At 37.3% G+C, this 21,710-nt stretch overlaps 2 protein-coding genes across 6 annotated transcripts; one reads left to right on the top strand and one right to left on the bottom strand.

Moving 5' to 3' along the window:
* The first annotated feature begins 191 nt into the window (after nt 1–191).
* On the top strand, nt 192–7,180 carry LOC102077674 (uncharacterized). Its single transcript, XM_019365964.2, has 5 exons — nt 192–1,745; nt 1,966–2,990; nt 3,856–4,011; nt 4,801–4,893; nt 5,380–7,180. The coding sequence occupies exons 2-5, from the start codon at nt 2,889–2,891 to the stop codon at nt 5,704–5,706; spliced, it is 678 nt and encodes a 225-aa protein (XP_019221509.1). The 5' UTR covers nt 192–1,745; nt 1,966–2,888; the 3' UTR covers nt 5,707–7,180.
* A 3,326-nt stretch (nt 7,181–10,506) lies between these two features.
* On the bottom strand, nt 10,507–20,006 carry golm1 (golgi membrane protein 1). Of its 5 annotated transcripts, none has more exons than XM_025896941.1 (11): nt 19,821–20,006; nt 18,575–18,716; nt 17,394–17,573; nt 17,106–17,160; nt 16,903–16,996; nt 16,626–16,746; nt 16,111–16,261; nt 15,754–15,981; nt 14,527–14,691; nt 13,524–13,625; nt 10,507–12,495 (listed from the first exon to the last, which is right to left on the bottom strand). In XM_025896941.1, the coding sequence occupies exons 2-10, from the start codon at nt 18,701–18,703 to the stop codon at nt 13,525–13,527; spliced, it is 1,224 nt and encodes a 407-aa protein (XP_025752726.1). In that variant the 5' UTR covers nt 18,704–18,716; nt 19,821–20,006; the 3' UTR covers nt 10,507–12,495; nt 13,524. The 5 variants fall into 5 exon arrangements, with proteins under 5 accessions (XP_025752726.1, XP_025752725.1, XP_025752723.1 ...); XM_025896940.1 differs by having other exon boundaries at nt 16,111–16,264; nt 19,821–20,005; XM_025896938.1 differs by having other exon boundaries at nt 16,111–16,264; nt 16,894–16,996; nt 19,821–20,004.
* Nucleotides 20,007–21,710: the final 1,704 nt, after the last annotated feature.

Raw genomic sequence — 21,710 nt, 5'->3', positions numbered from 1 at the left:
TCCGCGAGTGTGACGCTTATTTTGAGCGATGAAAAAAATAATAGAATATAATTTTATTTTTATATTTCAATATCACAATAATCTTCCAATTTAGAATTTTAAAAAGAACTAACATAAATAAAATACACTTCAGCTAAATACTTCTAATTTATTTGCCCAAACCACGCGGAGCCGCACTACACTCTAAAAAATGAAACATGGGCTTTTTAAAAATTAATTCATAGTTTTATGTTCAATATACTTAAAATTGTTAATCTTATGTGTGTAATTAATATTTTTAAATTTGAGTTAGTTAATTCTAAACCGTTTTAATGTTAAATAATAGTGATATTTTCAATTTATTGAACACATTTAATTAAATCCAAAGAGCCCTTTCCACATCCTTTCTGAGCATGCGCAGAGAATGAAAAAAAAATCGCGCACACGCATTGACCTTCTTCATCTACGCCATACTGTGCTTTGGCCTCGTGTCTGGAAAGAGGGATTAATCACGATTCATCCGTTGGAGTTAAGGTAAGCCCAGCTTTCTGATATACATACGTGTGAGGTAAAGACAGGATCATTTGAACGAAGAACAAAGGAAAATCATCGGCTTCATGTCAAGACTGCTCAAGAACAAGGTGTGAACTGTTTAGGTGTAAGAAAATCATGTGTTTTAACGGATAACCTCTCGTATTTTAATGTTGTTACTGGTTACCCTCCCGACATTGTGCACGATTTCTTTGAAGGAATCGTTCCTGTCGAGTTGGCCCAGTGTATTGACCTTCTCGTGTCAAAAAAGTATTTTTCTCTCGAACAACTGAACAATCGTATTCGTTCTTTTCCTTACAAGGAAGGAGATAAAACTAATCGCCCCACTGTGTTATCAAAAGCTGTAAGTAAGAAGAAGAGACGTTCTCTTGGGGGTAATGCACATGAAAACTGGTGTCTTATTCGCTTGCTTCCTTTTATCATTGGACCAAATGTCCCTGCTGATGAACCAGCCTGGCTGGTTATTTTAGACTTAAAAGATATTGTCGAGCTTGTAGTAGCTCCTGTTCACAGTCTTCAATCTGTTGCATATTTGGAATGTAAGGTCTCAGAGCACCGAAAGCGTTACCAACAACTATTTCCTAACCAAAAACTGATGCCTAAACACCACTTTACTGAGCACTATGCAGAAATGATCAAATGTTTTGGTCCTCTTGTGTCATTATGGACGATGAGATTTGAGGCCAAGCATAGTTTCTTCAAACAGGCTGTTCGGAACATCAAAAGCTTCAGAAACATAGCCGGCTCTTTAGCTCGTAAACATCAGTTAATGGTTGCGTATAGAATGCTTTGTCCTGATGATGAAAACTCTACAGATGTTACTCGCGTGACAGAAGTGCCGTTGGATGTCCTTAAAGACAATGTTGTGAAAAGTATCGCTAACAAACATCCAGACGTGACTGCTGTTAACTTAGCCACTGGCGGTTTTGTGAACAATATTCAGTACAAAAAGGGGATGATTGTTGTGCACGGATCATGTGGTGGTCTACCAGATTTCTGTGAAATTCAACATTTGTGCATTATTAAAAAAGAGACCCTCCTTATTCTGAAAAGACTAAATTCATGGTACATGGAGCACTATAGGGCTTTTCACCTACAAACAACAACAGATGTTGTTGTTGTATCCATGACAGAGCTGGCCGACCCATACCCCCTATGCGACTATGAAGTGGGACACTTGCGGATGGTCACCTTAAAAAGACATATTCACATTGGTAATTGTTTTATTTGTTTTCACTCATTGTTAGGTAAACAAACATTTGTGGCAACAAGTAAGTGTAATACAAATAAAACTGTCATGTTTTTTAGACTGTATTGAGTAGTGTTTCATGATCCAGGAATTATCTATGTATGTATTTAGAAATATTGTCTGCTGGACAGTATTTCTTAAAAAAAATCCCTAAGGATAATCTATACACTGGTCTTGTTTTTCAGCTTGAAGAATGGCTGCTACTTTGAGGGTGATACTTGGAGTGGACAATTCATCCAAGTTGGTGCTTCCTTCTGGAATCCCTGGTTCAGTGGACATTTTAAAAGAGGAAATACAAAGACAGTTTGGATTGACTGAAGATTTCAGGCTTCAATATAGAGATGTTGAGTTTGACAATGAATACATGAATCTAACCACAACTGGGGACATTAAAGACAAGAGTACAATCAAAATAATTTACACTCAAAACTCTGCGCCGTCCACTGTGCCCACCACAGCACCCACAGCTGCCTCCAGAGAGACAGTACCACAGTTTGCTGCGCCATCCTTGCCAGACACTGACATCCTTTCCTCCTCAGACTCCAGTGCCTCTTGTTCATCTCTTCGCTTGCGGAAATGGCCCTTAAACTTTCCAATACCAACGTTTAGTTTTGATGTGGAGTTTCAGTTACACAGAGCCCAGCAAGAATATGAAAACAATGGGACTCTCTTAGACCCGAGCCCAAAACTCAAATCTGACATATTAGATATGTTGGCATCAGAAATTGCAAAATACAAAGTTTATCCATCAAGTGGAGATATTGATGATGTCGCTAAAACGTTAATTCAAAAATATCCCTTTCTCAAAGAGACCGGATCTGTGACGGGCTGTGAAGGCTGGAAAGTAAGCCTAAAATACAAAATGGCCAATTACCGGACAACACTGAGAAACATAGGGTGCCCAGAGGTGGCAATAAACACTCTACAACACAAGAGAGAACGAGAGAAGAGTCCACGTCGAAACAACGTCAAAAAGCCACGGAAAGCAGAAGTGAACTTTTTACCACAATACCCTGCAGGAGAAACAAAGAAAAGTCTGGAGGAAGAATGACAAGCACTACTGATTGAGGTGAAGAAAACAAACAACGATCAAATAATCAAAACAAAGATGGATAAGACGTTTGCACACAGAAGAAGAGAGGTGATTGAAGAGATGCCATTCATCGCAGAGTTCAAGAGCAGATGGCCGGCCCTCTTCAAAGTACCCGAGGTATGAGTTTGAGTCCTGGTTTAAAACTGGCCGTGAACAGAAAAGTACTGCTACAAAGCTGATGTCACCGAGCTGATGTCTTTTCAGCTTAGTGCAGGTAAATTGTGTTGTGAGAAGGGCAGCACCAATGGAACGAAAAATTTTGGGAAAACGTTGCTAACATTTGATTTTATTTTATTTTATTGATTAGCATTCAAATATCTCAGTGAAGACAGAATAAAGATTACCACAAAGCAAGAAAGCATGAGACAAGGCTAATCAAAAGGTATTGGCTGAATCATTTGCTTATTACGCCAACCCTTTTAACAAAAGATCTTTTTGCATGCAGCTCCTGTACACAGGGCTCGAAGCAAAGAATAAAACAAAGCAAAAACAAAACAAACAAAAAAAAAAAACTTTCCACCTTAGATAAATAACTACATCAAAGCAAAACAATCAAGAGTTGTTGGGGTTTTTTTTTGTTGTTGTTGTTTTTTTGGTCTTTTCATTCTTGATATATATATTTTTCTAATACTGTATTTTCTCATGATACACGTCAGTTTCCTTTTACAACTAAAGTGCAAAATCATACCGCATGGGTGAGGCACTCTTTTGCAGCCACCTGATTCTGCCAGTCCATCTATAAATGTTTTGGGTGGCATGTTGGAATAACTTTTCTGTCGATTTAAAAATCTTTTTTTTTTCGTAATCGTAATTGATTTTGGCACATTCCCATCTGATTAATCGATTTCCCCCCCTTTTTTTTTCTTTAAATCAAACCTGGACAGCACCAGAACTTTTTGTCTGGGATTAGATCAGGTTTGGTCTGGATTTAGTCCTGTTTTGAGCTGAACTATTTAAAAAATTTTATTTTTGAACTTTGTAGATCAATGCGGAGTTCACCCGAATCACCACAGTTCCACTGCTGTCCACATTCATGAGCAGTCTTGACCAGTACTCTGACCAGTTGATGAAGATTCTACGAAAAAAAGGAGGGGAAACAGCGCGGCGGATCACAGCAGCGTTGTCTGCAATTTCACAGGTATTCTGTCTTGTTTAAATGTTCTGTAACTAATAGATTAGTTGCAGGTTGATCTCAGGTCGGGTTATGAACCTGTATTTTTAACTTTCTTGGGTTATTTTATGCTTGTTCTCTCCTGGGCTATACTTCTCATCTCGCTTTTGGCTTATATTCTGGATTTGGTCCTGACACAAAGCAGAACTAAATAACTCATGCCCCTAGAGGCTATAAGTGCCGCTGGTGGCATTGCAGCTCTTTTCTTTTTTTTGTTACTCATTAATTGTCCAAAGGAATAATTAGCTACACTGAGAAAAGATAAAGGCAGAGGACATTTCACATTTCGCCACAACTCAGTGACACAATAGATTATTTTTTCTTCACTCAAACTTGGTATAAATACTGTAAATGTGGTGGTAGCCCGCATACCTCATATTAACGTGACAGTGTAGTTTTTGTCATTAATTTTTGGAAATGTCTATCAAAATGTTTTTGATTCCTTTGAACAACACTCCTAAGCAACAACACTTTTCTTCCTTCTTTCGGGTGGTACACAACGCTAAAGCTGCATTTTCCGCGACCCAATGTATCGCAATCAGTGTAATTGGACTCTAAACTTATAATCTTTATGGGAATGAATTGGTAAGCTTCTCATTCTCTAACACAAAATACTACTTGCTTGCAAAAAGCATGTTTAAAATTACTTAGGAACAATTATGAATTGGTTAAACAATAATAAAAATTGACTTGAGTTCTGTGGGGGTCTCTAAAAACTTAAAAAAGTAATTGCGCTGCATGTGTTGTTTTGTTTAGAGTTCCCGAATCGAAGTGAAGCGTGAATGCATCCTTAAAGCTGTGATTATATACCTGAATGAGAACCCTGAAAATCTCATCAAAGAGTACATGGTAAGTTTATTTTTAAAGGGATATTCCACCCCTCAGTAAAATTTTGACTGTCATAATTCCCAGAGTTTTGTAAGTTGAAAAATTTATTTTCTAAACAAGCCCAGGTATTCTCCTGATCTGGCAGCAATCAGTTTTCTTTAAATTAGCTTACAACAATAAAGTGCATGGGAACTTATAGGATTTTCTTTCCATTCACTTACATTGTTTTATGCGAAACTAAAGAAAATAACCCTGGTCAGCAAAATATTGATAATATTATTAATGCATACTCCTTCTGCCCTCTCTCCATGTTTCATGTATCTTCTTCTTGGTCTTTATTTGGTGATAGTCTTAAATCCACATTTTTCTTTGGTCTGTTCTTCTCAGTCTCATTCAGGGATATGCGTAATTAGGGTAGTGTGGACCATTTTAACTAAAATGGAGTGAATAGATAGATGATGCGATGACCCAAATACAACGGATTTAAAATATTTCTGTCCTTTTCAGGATTTCAACGTGATGGAAGCTGATGAGCTCGAGAGGATGGATTTGGGTGTTTATAAAATAATCCATGAAGGAGCACAGCCTGATGACTCCCTTGAAGATGTTGGCATCATTATCGAGAGATGCACTGTCTTGCCGGATCTTCGCGATGTGGCGAGCGGGTGTGCACTTTTGTTTGGGCTAATTTACTGCCTCAATCTGAGTTACCCAAAGCCACTTCGCTACACATTTGAGTTCTTCCAGAAGGTGCTCATGGGACTGGAAGACAAAAAACTGTCTAACAAAATACAAGTGCTGAAGAACAAACTCTGCCAAAAGGAGACGCAATGACTCTTCTAGATCAAAATGTCCCCCAAAATAAGTGCTCTGTTTTCTTGCTGAGTAAAAATTTTACTGTTTAAAAGTTTATAAATATATATATGTTGATCCTTGTTTGTAAATATTTTTTCAGCACTTTTAATGTTTAAGAGATTTACTGAATGCCATTTTTCTTTTGATTGTGGAAAAGAAAACACAATTCAGAAACTGAGTTTTTTGAACTGGGGACAAAATTACCCAGATTGATATTTTTGTTGTTGTTTCACTTTAACATTTCTGCAGTTTGAGTTGCTGTGGTAATTCTGCAGACTGTAGCCATTGCAGACCTACAACTGTACTACACTGCACTGTCACTTAGTTGAAACTGGAAAGTTGTTTCAAATGTTTACATTTTGTTTTACGCACTTCATTTAATGTTGCATTATGCAGTGTTTTTTTCCATGTTTAAGCTTTGCCTCATTGAAAGCTTTTGTTCAAGTTGTTAAAGCAACACAATTTTTTTTTTCTTTTTTTTCCTTGTATTTATACTTAGTTTAAGCTCTGCTGTACCAAGTTTCCATTGCAGGTCAAGGATATTGAGTGTTATAAATGTTAAAGTTTATGTGCAAACAAATGTGAAAGGTTGTCACCTGTACTCAAATTAAGTGCTGGATTTTTGGTCTTAGTATTTAATTAAGAATGTTGTGAGATTTGCTACATGCATTGTTTTTTTTGTTTTGTTTTTTTGTTTATTAGAAATACCAAAGTTATAATTCTGAATCTGATTTTTGGAACTGGGGACTAAATCGTCCAGATTAACCTTTTTGTGTCATTTAAGTATTTTCTGTAATTGATTTATACAGTGGATTATTATTTTTTTAAGTTGCTGTGATAGATCTGCAGATCTGACTATAATCAAATGTTGTTGTATTGAATTCAACATCCTACGGCACACTACAATGTCACTTTGTTAAAACTTGAAAGTTGTTTCCAATGTTGTTCCATTTAATATTGCCTTATGTGGTGTTGTTCCCTGATCGTGAATAAAGTTGTTGGTGCAGCACCCTTTTTTTTGCATTGACACTTGATGTAAGCTTTGGTGTAAGAGTTTTCTATTGTAGGTCAAGGATCTTGAATGTTATAAATGTTAACATGTGAGCAAGTGTAAAACGGTTCTCGAGTTGTCACCTGTACTGTAGTTAAGTGTTGGACCTTTTGCTGAAGACCTCTGAAGTTCCAAACACCTAATTGCAATGTATAGATGACAACTAAGGAATTTTTTTAGACTTGTTTTGATGATACCTAAACATTTAGCATATAGATGAAACTATTCATTAAATCATAATTAATCAAATTAATTAGGGCCAAAACACAATGTAAATGGTGCCATTAAATTAAAATTAATATTGTCAATTGAACCTAAAGCAATACAGTTAATAAAATGAACAAAGTGTTTAAATTCTAATTAATGGTGTTAAATAGTGACAATGGAAAGGAAAGCTGTTGCTTTTATATAACAATTTCACTTCTGGTATACATCACCATTGAATTTGCAGATAACAACCATATTGATTTATGTTTAATTGACCAGGTTTTGTGGAAAAGATTGCCTTAACTTTGTCAATTAAATCCAACGTTTTATTTCTTAGAGTGTATAAGGACTAAAGAGCCGCATGCGGCTCCGGAGCCGCAGGTTGCCGACCCCTGATCTAAACAAAGCGCGTTGTGCGTGACATCTTCTTTTGCGCATGCGGGCCGCTTTGAGCGTTCACACTAGAGCGCGTTTGCTGTCGCATTTTATTTGTAGTGTGAACAAGCAGACAAAAAAATCGGATTTGATCAAAAAATCGGAATTGAGCATTAAGACCTGCAGTGTGAAGCCTTGGAGACAAAGTTACAGAGGCAAGGTTTGGACATGTGTGGAGGAGGGATAGTGGATGAATCATTAATGATGGAGCTGCTAGGGACTTGGGAAAAAGGAAGACAACAGAAAAAATTCATGGATGCAGTCAAGAAGTACATGCAGAAGATTGGTGCAAAGGAAGAAGATGTTAGGGATAGGATGAGCTGGAGGCAGGTAATTCCCTTATGGCGATCTCTAAAGGGATAAGCTGAAAAAAGAAGATATAGGAGTTGAAATTCTGTGAGACGTTGAGAATTCTTTTTGGTTTGTTTGTTTATAGTAAATGGGAAAAGACTTTAGTGAGTGCTTTCTTTTAATGTTAACAGAACACAACCTTGTGGGTCAGAGAGCTGACCTGTTATCATAAGCATTCAGCACGGCATTCCAACGCAAAATTACACCACTAGAGGGCGTAACACACCCACAGTTGGGCTTCATGTGACCGTACATGCCCTCAGCTACAGCTACAACATAAGTGTACCAAAAAAAAGTCCAACCACCAAGAATGGAAACATACCATATTACGGTATATGCATAATAATTAAATTTGTGGACACGCCATACAAATTCAAAGCGCCAGTCATCCAGTTAAGTTATCCTCAACTTACACTTTTACAGTACAGCTTAACCCCTGTCCCCATGCACAGGTGGGGACAGGAGTTAGAAATCAATATCAATAGAAGAATCAATAGAAGAAGAGAAGAAGAAATCAATAAACTTTTATGTTTATCGAGCTAGTGCAAGATTGTTTGGGATGTGATCACTCCACCAACCTTCATGGCATGCTGACACATTTCCTGACCTTACTTTACTTTCTGAATCAGAAACAGAAACATAGTCTTAAAACTATTCAAACTAAGCTCATTCTCAGTTATAAGGAGGTGATTGATGGAAGACATGTTTAAACATGCTCCAAGATGAAGCAAAGTTTACACTGGATTTTAATGAAAAAAACTCTATGAAGAATATATTTAATGCTTCCACAGGAATTAAGAGGGAACATATCAGCCATCTGTTGCTACTCAAACGTGCTTGATTAATTAATCAAGTGTGACCATCTGCACAAAAATGTCATTTTTGGGAGTTTGCTGGTCCAGAGCATTCACTATAATCTTCCCAGGACTGGACACCCCAGCAAATTTACCCCAAAGTCAGACTGCACAAAAGCTACATCGCAGAAACTAGAGGTCTCAATTAGCATGTTAAAGTTCATGACAGCACATTTAGAAAAAGACTGAACAAGTATGACTTGTTTGGAGTTTTTGTCGGTCATGTTAAGTTTAATTATGATGACACTGAAGCGCCCTTTCTTTCAATCTTGAAGTGACTGCTGTTGTGATTGGCATTATATAAATAAAATGCAACTGAGATGAATTCATCTGGGCCTTAGCACAGCTAGGAGCATTGCTCACCAGGCTTCAGTAGGCGTGTGCAAAGTTAAGAGATCATAGAAGTAAGGAGGCAAACAATAACACCTTGAAATCAATTCTAAGACTGACTGGTAGTCAGTTTAAGGAAGATATGTGATCTTGCTGGCATGTGCCAGATAAAAGCTGAATTACAGCATTTTGGATGAGCAGCCTCCGACCAACCAATGACAGACTGGCACCTAAAAAAAAAGAAAGAAAAAAAAAAGACTGTTTCCGCTTTCAGCCATGCGGCATATGGTCGCCTGCTCATCCAACTGAGCTAAACCAGCACCAAAATCAGTACTTTTCTAACCAGTATCTGACTGTATGCACTTTCATCTTAACCTCCTAAGACCCGAACTCTTCCACGACATGCATTTTTAATTTCTCTTTGATATTTGGGCATATTGGGCCCCGATGAATGTAAAAACAAAGAATTTTTTTTACCTTATTTTTGTTTTTAAGAAAAATGAGAGCCACAAATGAGGATATTCATTTAAAATTTTGATAGAACAGTAGCAGTATAATGTCCTTGTAAGTGGATATCAGGCCCATGTAGAGCAAAATTGAGTATTTTGGTCTAAATAACCCAAAATGTGATGTCCACATATGTGGACGGCAGGTCCTAGGAGGTTAAATAAGCTTATTGCATCTGTTTGTTTTTTTTCCACTAGCTTAAACCTGTAACTAAATGTGTATGTTTACAGTGAAGTTTTCTCCAAAGCTCTTCTGCAGCTTCACCCAGATCTGCAGACACAACTGTCCTGACGGAGACACAAGTTGGGACACATTCTTCAAGTCTGCCACACTGCATGAGGTGAACTCCAGCTAAATGTATAAACCAACCTTTGTAAATGTTATGTAAAGGTTAAAGAGCAGTGGACCAAGGACAGCAGCTTGAGGTACCCCTGCGTAAATTTTTATTTCTGCACGTCTAAAACTACTAATTGAAGCACATAAACATCAGTCTTACAATTTGAGAACCTAGCCTGTTAAACAAACGCAATCATGAGGCCTTTGAGTTAAAATATTTTGATGAGCAGTGTTGAAGGCAGCAGTGAGACTGAGAAGTTACGACTAAAACGCTCCGTGAATCATTCTCGATCTTCAAGCCTTAAATAAGAGCTGTTTCTGTGCTGTGATTAGTTCTGAAACCTGACTGGTACTTATCTAAAGGTATTCATTCATTTTTTTATGAACATTTTTTCAAATATTTTGCTGAGGAAAGAAAGATTAGAAATAGGTTTATAATGAGTTCTTTTTGTTGAGTAGCGGTGTGATTAGAGCACTTTTGAATGAAACAGGGAAAATGGAAGCCTGTAAAGAGCTGATCATTTTTACTGAAGGATTTACACCTGTAAACTTTCAGATGATTTGAGCTTTGTGACATATTACCTTACTCCCTCATGAAAATGTATCGATAGAGGAAATAAAAACATTTTTATTGTCAATAAAGGCTATGATTTTTTTTAAAATCTTTCACAAATTTGTTCAGCAGTTCAGAATAAAATAAAATGCAAATTTCAACAAATCAAATTTTAATAAAAGTTAATCTAATTAATAAAAATCATAAAACATTCTCTCTCGGGCTACACATACTTTTGAGTTCAGTAAACAAAACTTCCTGAAAACAATGCAGTAGTTATCAAGGATTGCAAAGTTAGACACTGACACAAACAATAAAAAACATAAACAAAATAACACAATCAAAAAAAAAATAAAAAATCTGTAACATAAGTTCCCTGCAGACGGGCCAAAAGGGAGACAACAAGGCAGCAAAATTGCATTGATTAGTTTTGAGGAGTGCTGCTGCAGGAGTGATGTTGACTGATGTTCAAGCATGAGACAGTGCTGCTGCCTATCGACTATCATCTCTTAGTCCGTGTTGCTAAAAGGAACAAAGCTACTTAAACTAGAATTTGAAATGAACAGTTGCTTCCCAGGCTCTGCAACTTCTTATTAGGTCAAGAATTTCATAATGACACAACATTTTTTTAACATTTCAGTCATTTCAAGAAATCATGTAACTGATTTTAGACAGAAAATTATACAGTAGACAAACTCCATCTATGACACCTGAACAATGTTTTTGTATCCAAGAAGCTTTTAGTTTACCTGTGTGTGCTTCAGAGCTTGAGAAACATCCACAACTAATACATTCCTCTACATATATTGTGTCTGTGCTTCTGCACTGAAGCTAATGCGTTTAAGTGTAAAGTGAAGACCACATTTATTTGGCGGCTGCACACTTTCTACCAAAAGACAGATCGTGTGCTTTAAAATCAACAGAACAAAATGATGGTACAGGACATTTTAGGTGCTTGAATTGAAAATAGAAGTTTCTGTGGGTTGAATAACACCAGCAGTCAAACCCATCGTCACACCAGGCAGATGAACGTCACTGCGTTAGAAACCTACTGTACTTTAACCACCCAAAGAAAAAAACAATTCAAATTGGCAAATGAAAAGTAGCCTAGGAAGAGAAATTTGCACTGCACGCGTCGGGATACTTGCAATGATAATCACGGTGTTATGAAAATTACAGTGATTACACTTCTAACACTGCCTATAATTGCAGCTCTTTAGTCAATTTTTCTATAGAGAGCAGAGCGCAGACGAACCGGCATAAAGCAAAAGGCAGAAAATAATCTGCATATAATTACACCTGACATCTAGCTAACATTACTTGACATTTGCCTAACTGCTTTCAAATTAGTGCAGGAGAAATAAAGCTTGAGGTGCCATCCCTGCTCCAAGGAAATGCCCTTCATAATGTAACAGCAATTGTCAGACCCCCCCCCCACTTACAGACATAATGCACAGTCCATTTAGCCCCGCAGACCAAAGACGGTCAAATGTTAACCTATGATCAGGTAAAGAATGTACTACATGTCAGCATTTTCCAGCTATTCCATTTCATTATAATTTAAAACTCAACCAAAAACACTGCACACGTTTGACATTATCACACGCTGTGATTGAAAATGCAGCTCTGAACAGTTTGATAATGGCGCTTTAGAACTAACATAACTATTAGCATATCTTGACCTCTGACCCGGAAGTCAAAATCATTTCTATGAGTGAGTTAAGGCTTTGTTCAACGTGCTGTTGAATCTTGTAGAATGGCGGCCAGATGGAGCAATTCTGTCACAGAAATTACTCAGATCTTTAAACTTGTTGCAGCTTTTAAAACCTTAAAACCACTGAAAACTAGACAAACAGTGAAAGTCAACACGTCATTACAATGTTTGCATTCCAGGTATTCAGTTTTTCCAAGTCGACAGTCTTGAGACGTCTTGAGTTACATAGTAGATGATAAGAAAATATCAAACTAAATGATAAAAGAAAGATCATCCAGGAAGCTACTTTTAACCAGTTTTTTGTACAGTGACTTCTATTTGATGTTTATTTTCCCCCGAGCTGCTTGAACCAGTACAGCATTGTTGGCTTAGATGTAAACCAGATCCTGTTTGCCCAATCTGATATCCAGCATCCTTCTCAAGCTGTGCCCTGCAACAAAAATACATTCAGGAAAAGATGCAAAATATCAGTGAGCGAATGTGCCAACTGTTTCCTTAACTGTCTGTACTTCTGTGTGCATGATGTACTGAGCTTTTCATGTTCACTGCGTTCTATCTTGGTACTTATTTACTAATTTATTACTACATGCTGCTGTATGAGAGGTTAGTTCCCAAGTGTAGCTTTTCCTTTTTATGTTTATTCATGTTTTTGTTTCTGCGTTAAAATGACTGGACCTGGCTCCAGCCTGGCCATCTCCTACACTCATCACCACAGGATATTTACATAGAACTGTATCATATTTTCTCTGCTTTGTTGCTGGCTGCTTTCCTGATTCTGCTGAGCTCAGTCGGGATGCAGGGGGTTGTCTTTTTAAAAATAATTATCTCTCACTTGCTGAACTTTTTGACATGTACAGTTTTGCCCAGAAGTTAATATGCAGACCTTCAGCTTTAATTCAAGTTTAACAAAAGTACTGTGAACTGTTCAGAACATACAGTCATTTTTATACATCATCTCTCATTTTTAAAGGCTGAAAAGCAACTGGACGATTGGCTGATTAGCAGCTTCAGGGCCTGGTGACGCCAGTTTCCTTGTTATTCCACAAATAATTAAGCAGATATGAGTTTATTCTAAGTGTTGAACTTGGATATGGTAACTGTTCAACTTTAACTCTAAATATGAGGTTCATACAGATGCTGAAGCAAGTGAAGTAGTCCATCATTAGGTTAAAAACCCTTAAGGAAGGCCAGATCAATAACTCCAGATGTCTCATCTTTGTAATTTGCAGTGGAATAATGCAGAACGGGTGGATGCTAAATAGTCGTTAAACTGATAAAATTAAGTAAACATGAAGAAAATCACATTCAGATTCCTCTGAACATTGGACACTGGACATTATTTCAACAATTACACTGCATATCGTGTTGAGTCAGTGTTTTTTTCATCACGACCTGAAGAATGATACAGTATGTGAATGCCACGGAGCAAGACAACAGTGTGTGTGTCCGAGTGTATACCTTAGTTTTGAGCTAGCTCAGCTTGTTTGTCTGCTTCAAACTCCCCTTCATTCTCATCATCTCCATTGTAGTCAGCCAGTTCATCCTCCATGACCTTGTCTACCAACAAGTACAACATGGTTATTAAAAAGAAACAAGAACTTTGTAAAATGACAACGTACATTTATTTTTGTAATGATCACTACTATTACTGGCCAATATGGCCTCAAAGTCACATCATGATATTGGAAAAAAAATATCTAATAACAAAATAAATACATAAATAAAATAAAAATACTGAACAACGCTTTGATGCCTGCAGCTTGGCATGGAGGATTATATCCAGTGACACTTCAGAAGGCGTATTTTCTCCAGAAATTTAAAGTAAAAAATAACAGCATAATACTTCTGTCTGACAATAACTAAAGCGCCATAACTCTTCAGTAGCAGCACAGTATTGTATAAAAAAGGAAAAAATATAGAAAATAGAAAATATTTTCTAACTGGAATGTTGTATCTTGACTCAGGCTTTTTTAGCAAGTTGCTTACAGGCCTGCTTTCTCCGTGTGTGAGCACATCCAGTCTTTGCTCTTCCACATCACCAACTGCTACTTCTCCTTCTTGGTTGTACTCAAAAGTGCATTTTGCCTCAAATGATGAAACAATGCGTACTGTTTCCACTTTTTTTTTTTTTTTTTTTTTTCATATTTGTAAAGTACTGTGCTTTAGTAAAAGTAGTTGAAGTAGCTTCCTTATTAGTTACTAAATCACCAGGGAAGGCTGACATGCAGCTCTTGCCTGTGCTTGTTCTGTAGCTATAGTGATTATATTGCGATATGACATTTTTACTTTGCATAAAAATTTCTACTAGGATTACCAAGGACTATACGATAAAGTTTGATTGAAGGACAGTGGTTATCTCTGGCATTCAGAATCGTCCTTCCTACTGACATGAAGCCTGTCGAGACCAGAATGTCCTCACTCTCTAAATGCTTCGCAGCTAAATTCTATTTGACACACATACCTATATTTTCATCCTGTTTGTTCTCCTGTGGTTTTTCTAAATCTTCTCCACCCACGACTTGTTCATCTGCGTCGTACTCTTCTGGTTCCTGAAGTTTCTGACCATCTTGAGTTTCATCAGCCTTTCCTCGACCAATCAGCATCCCTTCCATTCCAGGGTCTGCTTCTGAAAGAACAAATCACAGATAGGATAAAATACATTAAAAAAAAAAAGGTATAAAAGATGTCAAAATATAACCATATAAAACAAGCGCATTGTTTTTGCTAAAAAGTCTGTAAGAATAGCCTAAAATCTATAGAAAGATAATCTCTTGCTACTCAGTCAATAAGGTTGACGGTAAAACATGCTGGCAGGTTTTCTCACACACACTCCAAGTTATAAATATATTAGCAAAAGAAATTATTATCGTTAACTAAAACTAATCTTAAAAACTAAAACTAGATGTGAAAAAACATTATAGTTAACTCAAATAACAAAAAACCAAAAAACACACGTTTGAAAAACATTTAAATGAACTGATTTTCCTGAATTTTGTCTCTAACATATTCCCTCCATAGACTAATAAATAAAAGACTAAAGCTAACACAGAAACTAAACATTTTCAAACAGTTAAAAACTAAACTGAAATAAGAAAATCAACTCTGGATGCTAACTGAAATTCAAAGTCAAAATGAAATAATAAAATCATAATTAGAAAATGCAAAACAATAATAACACTGTTGCTTGCATACATGTGCACATGTACAGCAGCTTTTGTGGAGTGATCAGCACCAATAATGTGACACTATAGGAAGAAGTTTTAAAAAAAATACCTCTAATAAATACGCTGTTACATAACAACAAGGTTCTGTCCACTTAAACTGAAGAGTTTTTAAATTTTAAAAACAGTAAGAAGAAGTAAATGGTAAATGGCCTGTATTTGTATAGCGCTTTACTAGTCCCTAAGGACCCCAAAGCGCTTTACACATTCAGTCATCCACCCCTTACACACACACATTCACACACTGGTGATGGCAAGCTACATTGTAGCCACAGCCACCCTGGGGCGCACTGACAGAGGCGAGGCTGCCGGACACTGGCGCCACCGGGCCCTCTGACCACCACCAGTTAGTACTGGTTTGGGCCTTGTGGTAAAGTCTTTCCGCTAAACAACAGGACGTGTGATTGCCAGGCAGGAAAACACAGCTGCTAATACATTAAATGTGTGTGACTACCCAAATTCTTTACCTTCTATCTGAGGATCTTCTTCATGAGCATTCATCGCCTCATTCTCTTTGTCTTCAGTCAGATTATTCTCCACAAGTTTACCAGTCTCTCCTTCCACCTCATCTGCTTTGTCAGCTCCCTCTTGTGGCTGTTTGTCTTCCTGTTTCAATGCAGCAGCTGAGGGAACAGACTTTGGCCCTGCTTTGGAGAGATCCTTTGATGTAGGCTGCTCCACTGGAGCGCTGGGAACTAGACAAGAAAATAACAAAAGCAAGTGCAATGTGAGGTTGTCCACTAACTATGACTAGTGTGCTTAGACACGCAATATGTACAAGTGTATATTTCAGTAAAGCAGACTATTTATGTTTTTTGTCTTACCTATATCCACCATGATTTCATTTGTCAGTAGTTCATGAACTTTATTTCCTTTCAGTTGAGAGAGACTTGGTGTTTGGCTTGAAGCAGTTGCTGGAATTCCATCAGACAGGGCCTTGACTGATTTGTTGATTTCCACTCCTCCAACATTTTCCTGCTAAGAAATGAATATAAAATGCTGTGTCACAGCTCCATAGCTCCTGCCATGCAGAAATATAAGGGTTTTTTTTTTTTTTTTTTTTTTTGCCTGGATCCGCAAACAAACACGAGCAAAAGGAAGTCAATTTCCCCATTTGCATGTAAAAACAGTAGTGACGATAATCATGTATAGTAGGAAAATGTTTTCAGACATTAAGATTTTGCTTTGTCCTGATTAACATAAACGGGGTTGGTGACAAAAAAAAAAAAAAAAAAAAAAATCAGCTCCACCCCTCGGCCCAAGTCTCAATCATATGGAAAGACTAATGACTTTGCATCCTTTCACATGCTTCACTGCTAAACAGGAAAGCCAAACCCACCTGTGAGGAGACAGGTGTATGGATGAGCTTCTGCATTTTCTTGTCAGCTTCAAGTTTAGCGGCAGCCACTCTCTCATCGCACAGCTCTTTCTGGGACAGCACCTGGGCGTTACACTGGGTCCTATATGCACAACAAACAGACGGTAAACAGTAGCATATTATAGTGGCATGTACAGTGATCATACTTTCTTTACAAACGACAAATATAACTCTGCACAAAATAATGATAATAATAATAATAAATAATAATAATGAATCATTTTCTTACATGTCATACATAAGTTTGTTATTAAGGGTGTTGATGTTGCCTTGGCAACTCTGCAGATCTTTCTCAAGTTTCCCCAGAGCATCATTCAGCCGATTCAGCTGACCTACAGTACACACAAACACATACATGAAATTAAGTGCACAGTTTTTCAGCGGCCATGTGATGGTTGCTAAGTCAAAGCAACACTTACAACAAGCTAAACATTACGTTACCTTTGAGCTCCTGTATGGTTTTTGCACTGGAGGAAATGTTCTGCTGCAGTGTGGCCTAAACACAAACACACAACGCATGTCAATACTCACTTATCACACTTATTTATAGTTCATATGAAAATTTTCCCTGATAAGTTGTTTATTTGGTGTGAACCGCAACAGTGAGTAAGTCAGAAAAGTGTGTTTATTGCCCATAGATTCCCTTGTGACAAGAGCTGATAGACAGCACCTCTGAGGTAGCGTTTGTGCACATAAAGGTTTTTTGTCACCAGTTTTGTTTGTATGCACCTTGTGTTGGCTGCAGGTGTTCTCAGCTCCCTCCAACTGTCTCTTATAGAGACTTTGTATGTTGCTGATCTGATCCTTTTGTTTCTGGATCTCCTGCTCGAACTCCTTCTTCTTCATCTCGTCTGCTCCTCGCTCTGCTGCTCCACGTCGCACCTGGCCCTCCAGCTCATACAGTTTAGTCTGTGTCACATGCAGCAAGATCAGTATCACGTTACTGCTTTTTATATAGGCCACTTATTTAGAATTTGTCATGGGTCATGATAACATCCATATGAAGAGAACAAAATGACAGAAACTTCCTGGTTCAGAATGAGTCTTTAAGGGTTAACTATGCATACAGATATATATAGTTACACATGCATGTGTTACCTTATTTTCTGTGTCTAATAAGCTAAAACAGGAGTCTTTCTAACCTTATTTGACAGAAATTTCTGAATTTCTTGCCATTTAATGCAATATATTAAACAACAATAAAAACTGGACTGAAAAAAATAAAACCTATCTGACAAAGGGAAGTAGGCTAAAATATCTCAAGCAGCAACACATCATGTCGCAATCTAAAGAAAACTCAAAAACTCTCAATGGAGTTGAGTCACTTACATCTATCAGTCTGAAAAGTGTTACAAAGCCACGTCTAAGTGAAACACTGTGAGAGCCATTTTTCACAATTGAAGAAAACCTGGAACAGTGGTGAACCTTCCCAGGAGTGGCCAGCCTACCAACATTACACCAAGAGCGCCTTAAAGTTCATCCAGGAGGTCATAAAGGAACCCAGAACAACATCTAAAGAACTGCAGGTCTCACTTGCTTCAGTTAGGGCAAGGTAGTATAAACCTTGCCTAACTTCTAGGTATTTTACAAGAAAGGAGACACTCCTTTTCAAAGTTATGTGTGAATGGTGATTGTGAAAGAAAAAAAGAATAAAGTTAGAATTGGTGCAATCATTACAAGGTCACACAGGTCTCCAAATTATGACAGTATTTATATTTTCTTTTAAGTCAGTAAGCGAGAACAGTTCTTGGCACATTTATATTGGTAAAATAAAACACATGTAACGCAACATCAAAGTAAGTACTATTAGAGAAAGACGTAAAAACAAAAAATTTTTTTAAACCTGTAAGCATGATAATTATGCAAAAGAAATAAGAAATGAGGAAGAGTTTGAATACTTTTTAACCCACCTGAAGCTCCAGGTTGCGGGAGCTGGACACCCAGTAGTTAAAGCCCAGAACCAAGATACAGGCGATCAGAGCGGCAATCATAAGAGGCGGTGACCTTCCTCCACGACGCCCGTTCCCCAGCCCACCCATTGCTGTCTACCAACTGAAAACACACAAAGTAGCCCACGGTTAGCACACTTCTCCACACTTTATTTTCTAACTGCATCTTTTAAACACATATTTTCTGTGCATTTCTGGCAAAAAGGTGGTGGTTTTGCAAGTTGGTTGCAGACATGTAAAAAAAAAAAGCTCGCTGTCGGTTGTTGCAGCTTTTGTGTCAGCAAAAACACAAAAAGCTTACACAGGAAATGTTATTTGCACATACATACAGACAACAGTATGTTGAGTGATTCTGTTGGAAACAACACATACACAGCTTTGGTGTTATGTTTACAAATATTACACACCTGTACGGTGTCACACTGAAACATACCCAGCACCACAGACAGCAAAAAGATGTGCTCAAAAGTGGTGACTCAGTTAAAATGTTTTTAATGGGGAAGGGAAAAAACAAACAAGCTAGAAGGACATTCCCAAGGACCAACGGGAGCTAAAATGCAACAACTACATACTAAAGAGCAGCACTACACATCACCGACGAAGTGCCGTATTGCCTAGTTTGTAATACATACTGTCGATGCGGATTCCTGCTTTCCGTGATTCTCCGTGATTCTCCTTAGTCAATCAAATGACCAAAGGATTGCAAAGGCGCAAAGAACTGTTTAACATGTGACAGCGCAATTAGTAACAAAACGAACAACCAGCTAACCTTCAATTTAATATCACGTTAGAAAAATCTGATGTGTACTACTAAATCACAACACAGGCCTGGAGCCAGGGTATACCTGTGTTGTGTTTGGCAGTATAAATCAGAGCCACCCGTATCGTGACGGTGGCGATAACACGGAACAACTCGAGAAAAATGGGTCCTTCGTATAATCGATTAGGCAAATTCAGGTCAAGAGAAAGCAGAAATACTAACTTCGAATTTTTTTTATGTATATTATTTATTAAATATGTGACAAAGCTACATAAACGTGTAAAGAAATGGCCACATTTTCTTCTTATTTGGGCCAGTGCTGAAAGAAGAAGCGAAGGAACTCTACGCTGCAAGCTAACGCTAACATTGTTAGCAGCGCTGCTCCTTCACAGTTGCTGTTACCGTTTTTAGGTCGCTTAGCTAAAACTAGCAGCCGAACCTACTTACCGGATATGTCTGCCTGTCAGAAATCAGAGCCAAATCCGTGAGGCGATATATGGAGTGACACCTCGTTTTATATTCTAACAGCTTTCGTAGACCGTCAACGTCGGACGATTAGCTTGTATCCATCATTGCCACACAGACAGCTCAGTCTGTGTGCTCTGCCTGCTGCCTATGACTGAGACGTTCAAGTACTTCCTCGGATTGCTGTAAAAACAAATCATATTTAGTTTCACATAAATAAATTAATAGACAACGAAATCCCCCTAAACCCTAAAGTATTTTGCAATATCAGCTTCGAAACAGTTTGCTTTTGACTGCTGTCAAGTAATAAATACTGAGAGACTGGTAGTCTAGGCTACTTTAAGATCTAAGAATTTGTTTTTTACGAAGTGCCTAGAAAGGCATCACCGGCAACGGTCAACCGGTCCTCTGCATCTGTAACATTAACGTGTCATATCATGTTAAATAAGATTTAAATAATAAATGTAGGTATATTAAAAATATTAATACATGTAAAACATTAATTAAAAACTAAACAATAAAATATTATATTATTTATAGATAAACTAATGTAAGCAGGATAGGGATTTCTCTACCCAGCCTTTCTTTCTTTCTTTCTTGGGCCTGATCTGAAGTGTGACTTTTATCATTTAAGTGGGAACTGTATGGGGTTAGAACGATGCCACCTTAAAATAAAACTGAAAAAAATATTGAAACTGAAAAAAAAAAATATTGTAAATGAAATAAATGTACTGAAAAATTTTGTATTGAAAGTGAAAAAATTGATAGTGATAAAAGATTAATTGAAACTGTAAAATTTTTCAGTTTCAATTTTTTATGTTTCTGTTTTTTTCAGTTTCAATATTTTTTTCCAGTTTCATTTTAAGGTGGCATCGTTCTAACCTCATAGAACTGGTGTTGTTTTTTTGGTCATGCAAGGAAGAGTGCTCCTTTCTCTGTCTATTTTGAGTTACATTTTAGTATAATTTTGTTTTTTCTTGTGCATTGTCTTTCTTTTTTATGGTTTAATGGTTTTGAAACTTAATGACAATTTTCATGAAGAAAAAAGAAATAAACTAATATTACTTCTTTATCCCGTTTGTCTTTTGACTTCTTTTGAATCTTTTTTTTTTGGAAAAAATACATTTAATATTTTAAAATTAAACAACATTTGTCTTATTCAGATTGCATTAATTGATTTTTCAAGTTGACAAACTTTATGATTATGGCTAATTATAACATAAATATGGAGTCAACGTATATATTTCAACAAGAGATGTAAGATGGTGTGTTGAGAAGTATTTTGAGAAGCTGATGAAGAAAAAATGAAATGGGGAACAGATGAAGTTAAGTTAGTGGATCAGGAAGTGCAGAGAAATAATGAGGAAATGAGAGGATCTATCAAGAGAATGGAAACAGGAAAGGTCCAGATGACATACCTGTGGAGGTATGGAGAAGTCAGAGAGAGAGGGCAATGGACTTTAACCTGATTGTTTAATTCAATTTCAGAGGATGCCTGAAGAATAGAGAACTGCACGGTACTTCAAGAACAAGGATAATGTGAAGAGCTGTATTAACTACAGAAGAATAAAGGTAATAAGCCATAGCATGAAGCCAGTGTGCTTCATGTGCTATGTTTGCCTTAAGAGTGTTGATGGAGATGTATAGAGAGCGTCATAAGAAGTTGCACTCTCTCAGCACTTACGATAGGGTTTCAAGAGAGGAATTTTGGTACTCCACGAGGAAGTCAGGAGTGGTAAAGAAGTATATGAGCATGGTGCAGGACATGTATGAAGACAGCGAGACAGTGGTAAGTTATGTGGTAGAAGTGACAGATGGGCTCAAACTAAGGGTGGGCCTGACTCAGAGATTCAGCTCTGAGCCCTTTCTTGT

The sequence above is a fragment of the Oreochromis niloticus genome, linkage group LG12 (assembly GCF_001858045.2).
Source record: "Oreochromis niloticus isolate F11D_XX linkage group LG12, O_niloticus_UMD_NMBU, whole genome shotgun sequence".
NCBI lineage: Eukaryota > Metazoa > Chordata > Actinopteri > Cichliformes > Cichlidae > Oreochromis > Oreochromis niloticus.
The sequence above is the reverse complement of the archived record's forward strand: the minus strand, read 5'-3'. Positions and strand labels throughout refer to the sequence as shown.

Excerpts from the sequence above, each read along its gene's own strand:
- golm1 (XM_025896938.1), bottom strand. The coding sequence starts at position 18,703 with ATGGGTGGGCTGGGGAACGGGCGTCGTGGAGGAAGGTCACCGCCTCTT. Across the intron at positions 16,747-16,893 it reads AACAAACTTATGTATGACAT|GACCCAGTGTAACGCCCAGG; the intron begins GTAAGAAAATGA and ends TTGTGCATATAG. Across the intron at positions 13,626-14,526 it reads CAAACAGGATGAAAATATAG|TAGACAAGGTCATGGAGGAT; the intron begins GTATGTGTGTCA and ends TGTACTTGTTGG.
- LOC102077674 (XM_019365964.2), top strand. The coding sequence starts at position 2,889 with ATGGATAAGACGTTTGCACACAGAAGAAGAGAGGTGATTGAAGAGATG. Across the intron at positions 2,991-3,855 it reads CCCTCTTCAAAGTACCCGAG|ATCAATGCGGAGTTCACCCG; the intron begins GTATGAGTTTGA and ends TGAACTTTGTAG. Across the intron at positions 4,012-4,800 it reads CGTTGTCTGCAATTTCACAG|AGTTCCCGAATCGAAGTGAA; the intron begins GTATTCTGTCTT and ends TGTTTTGTTTAG.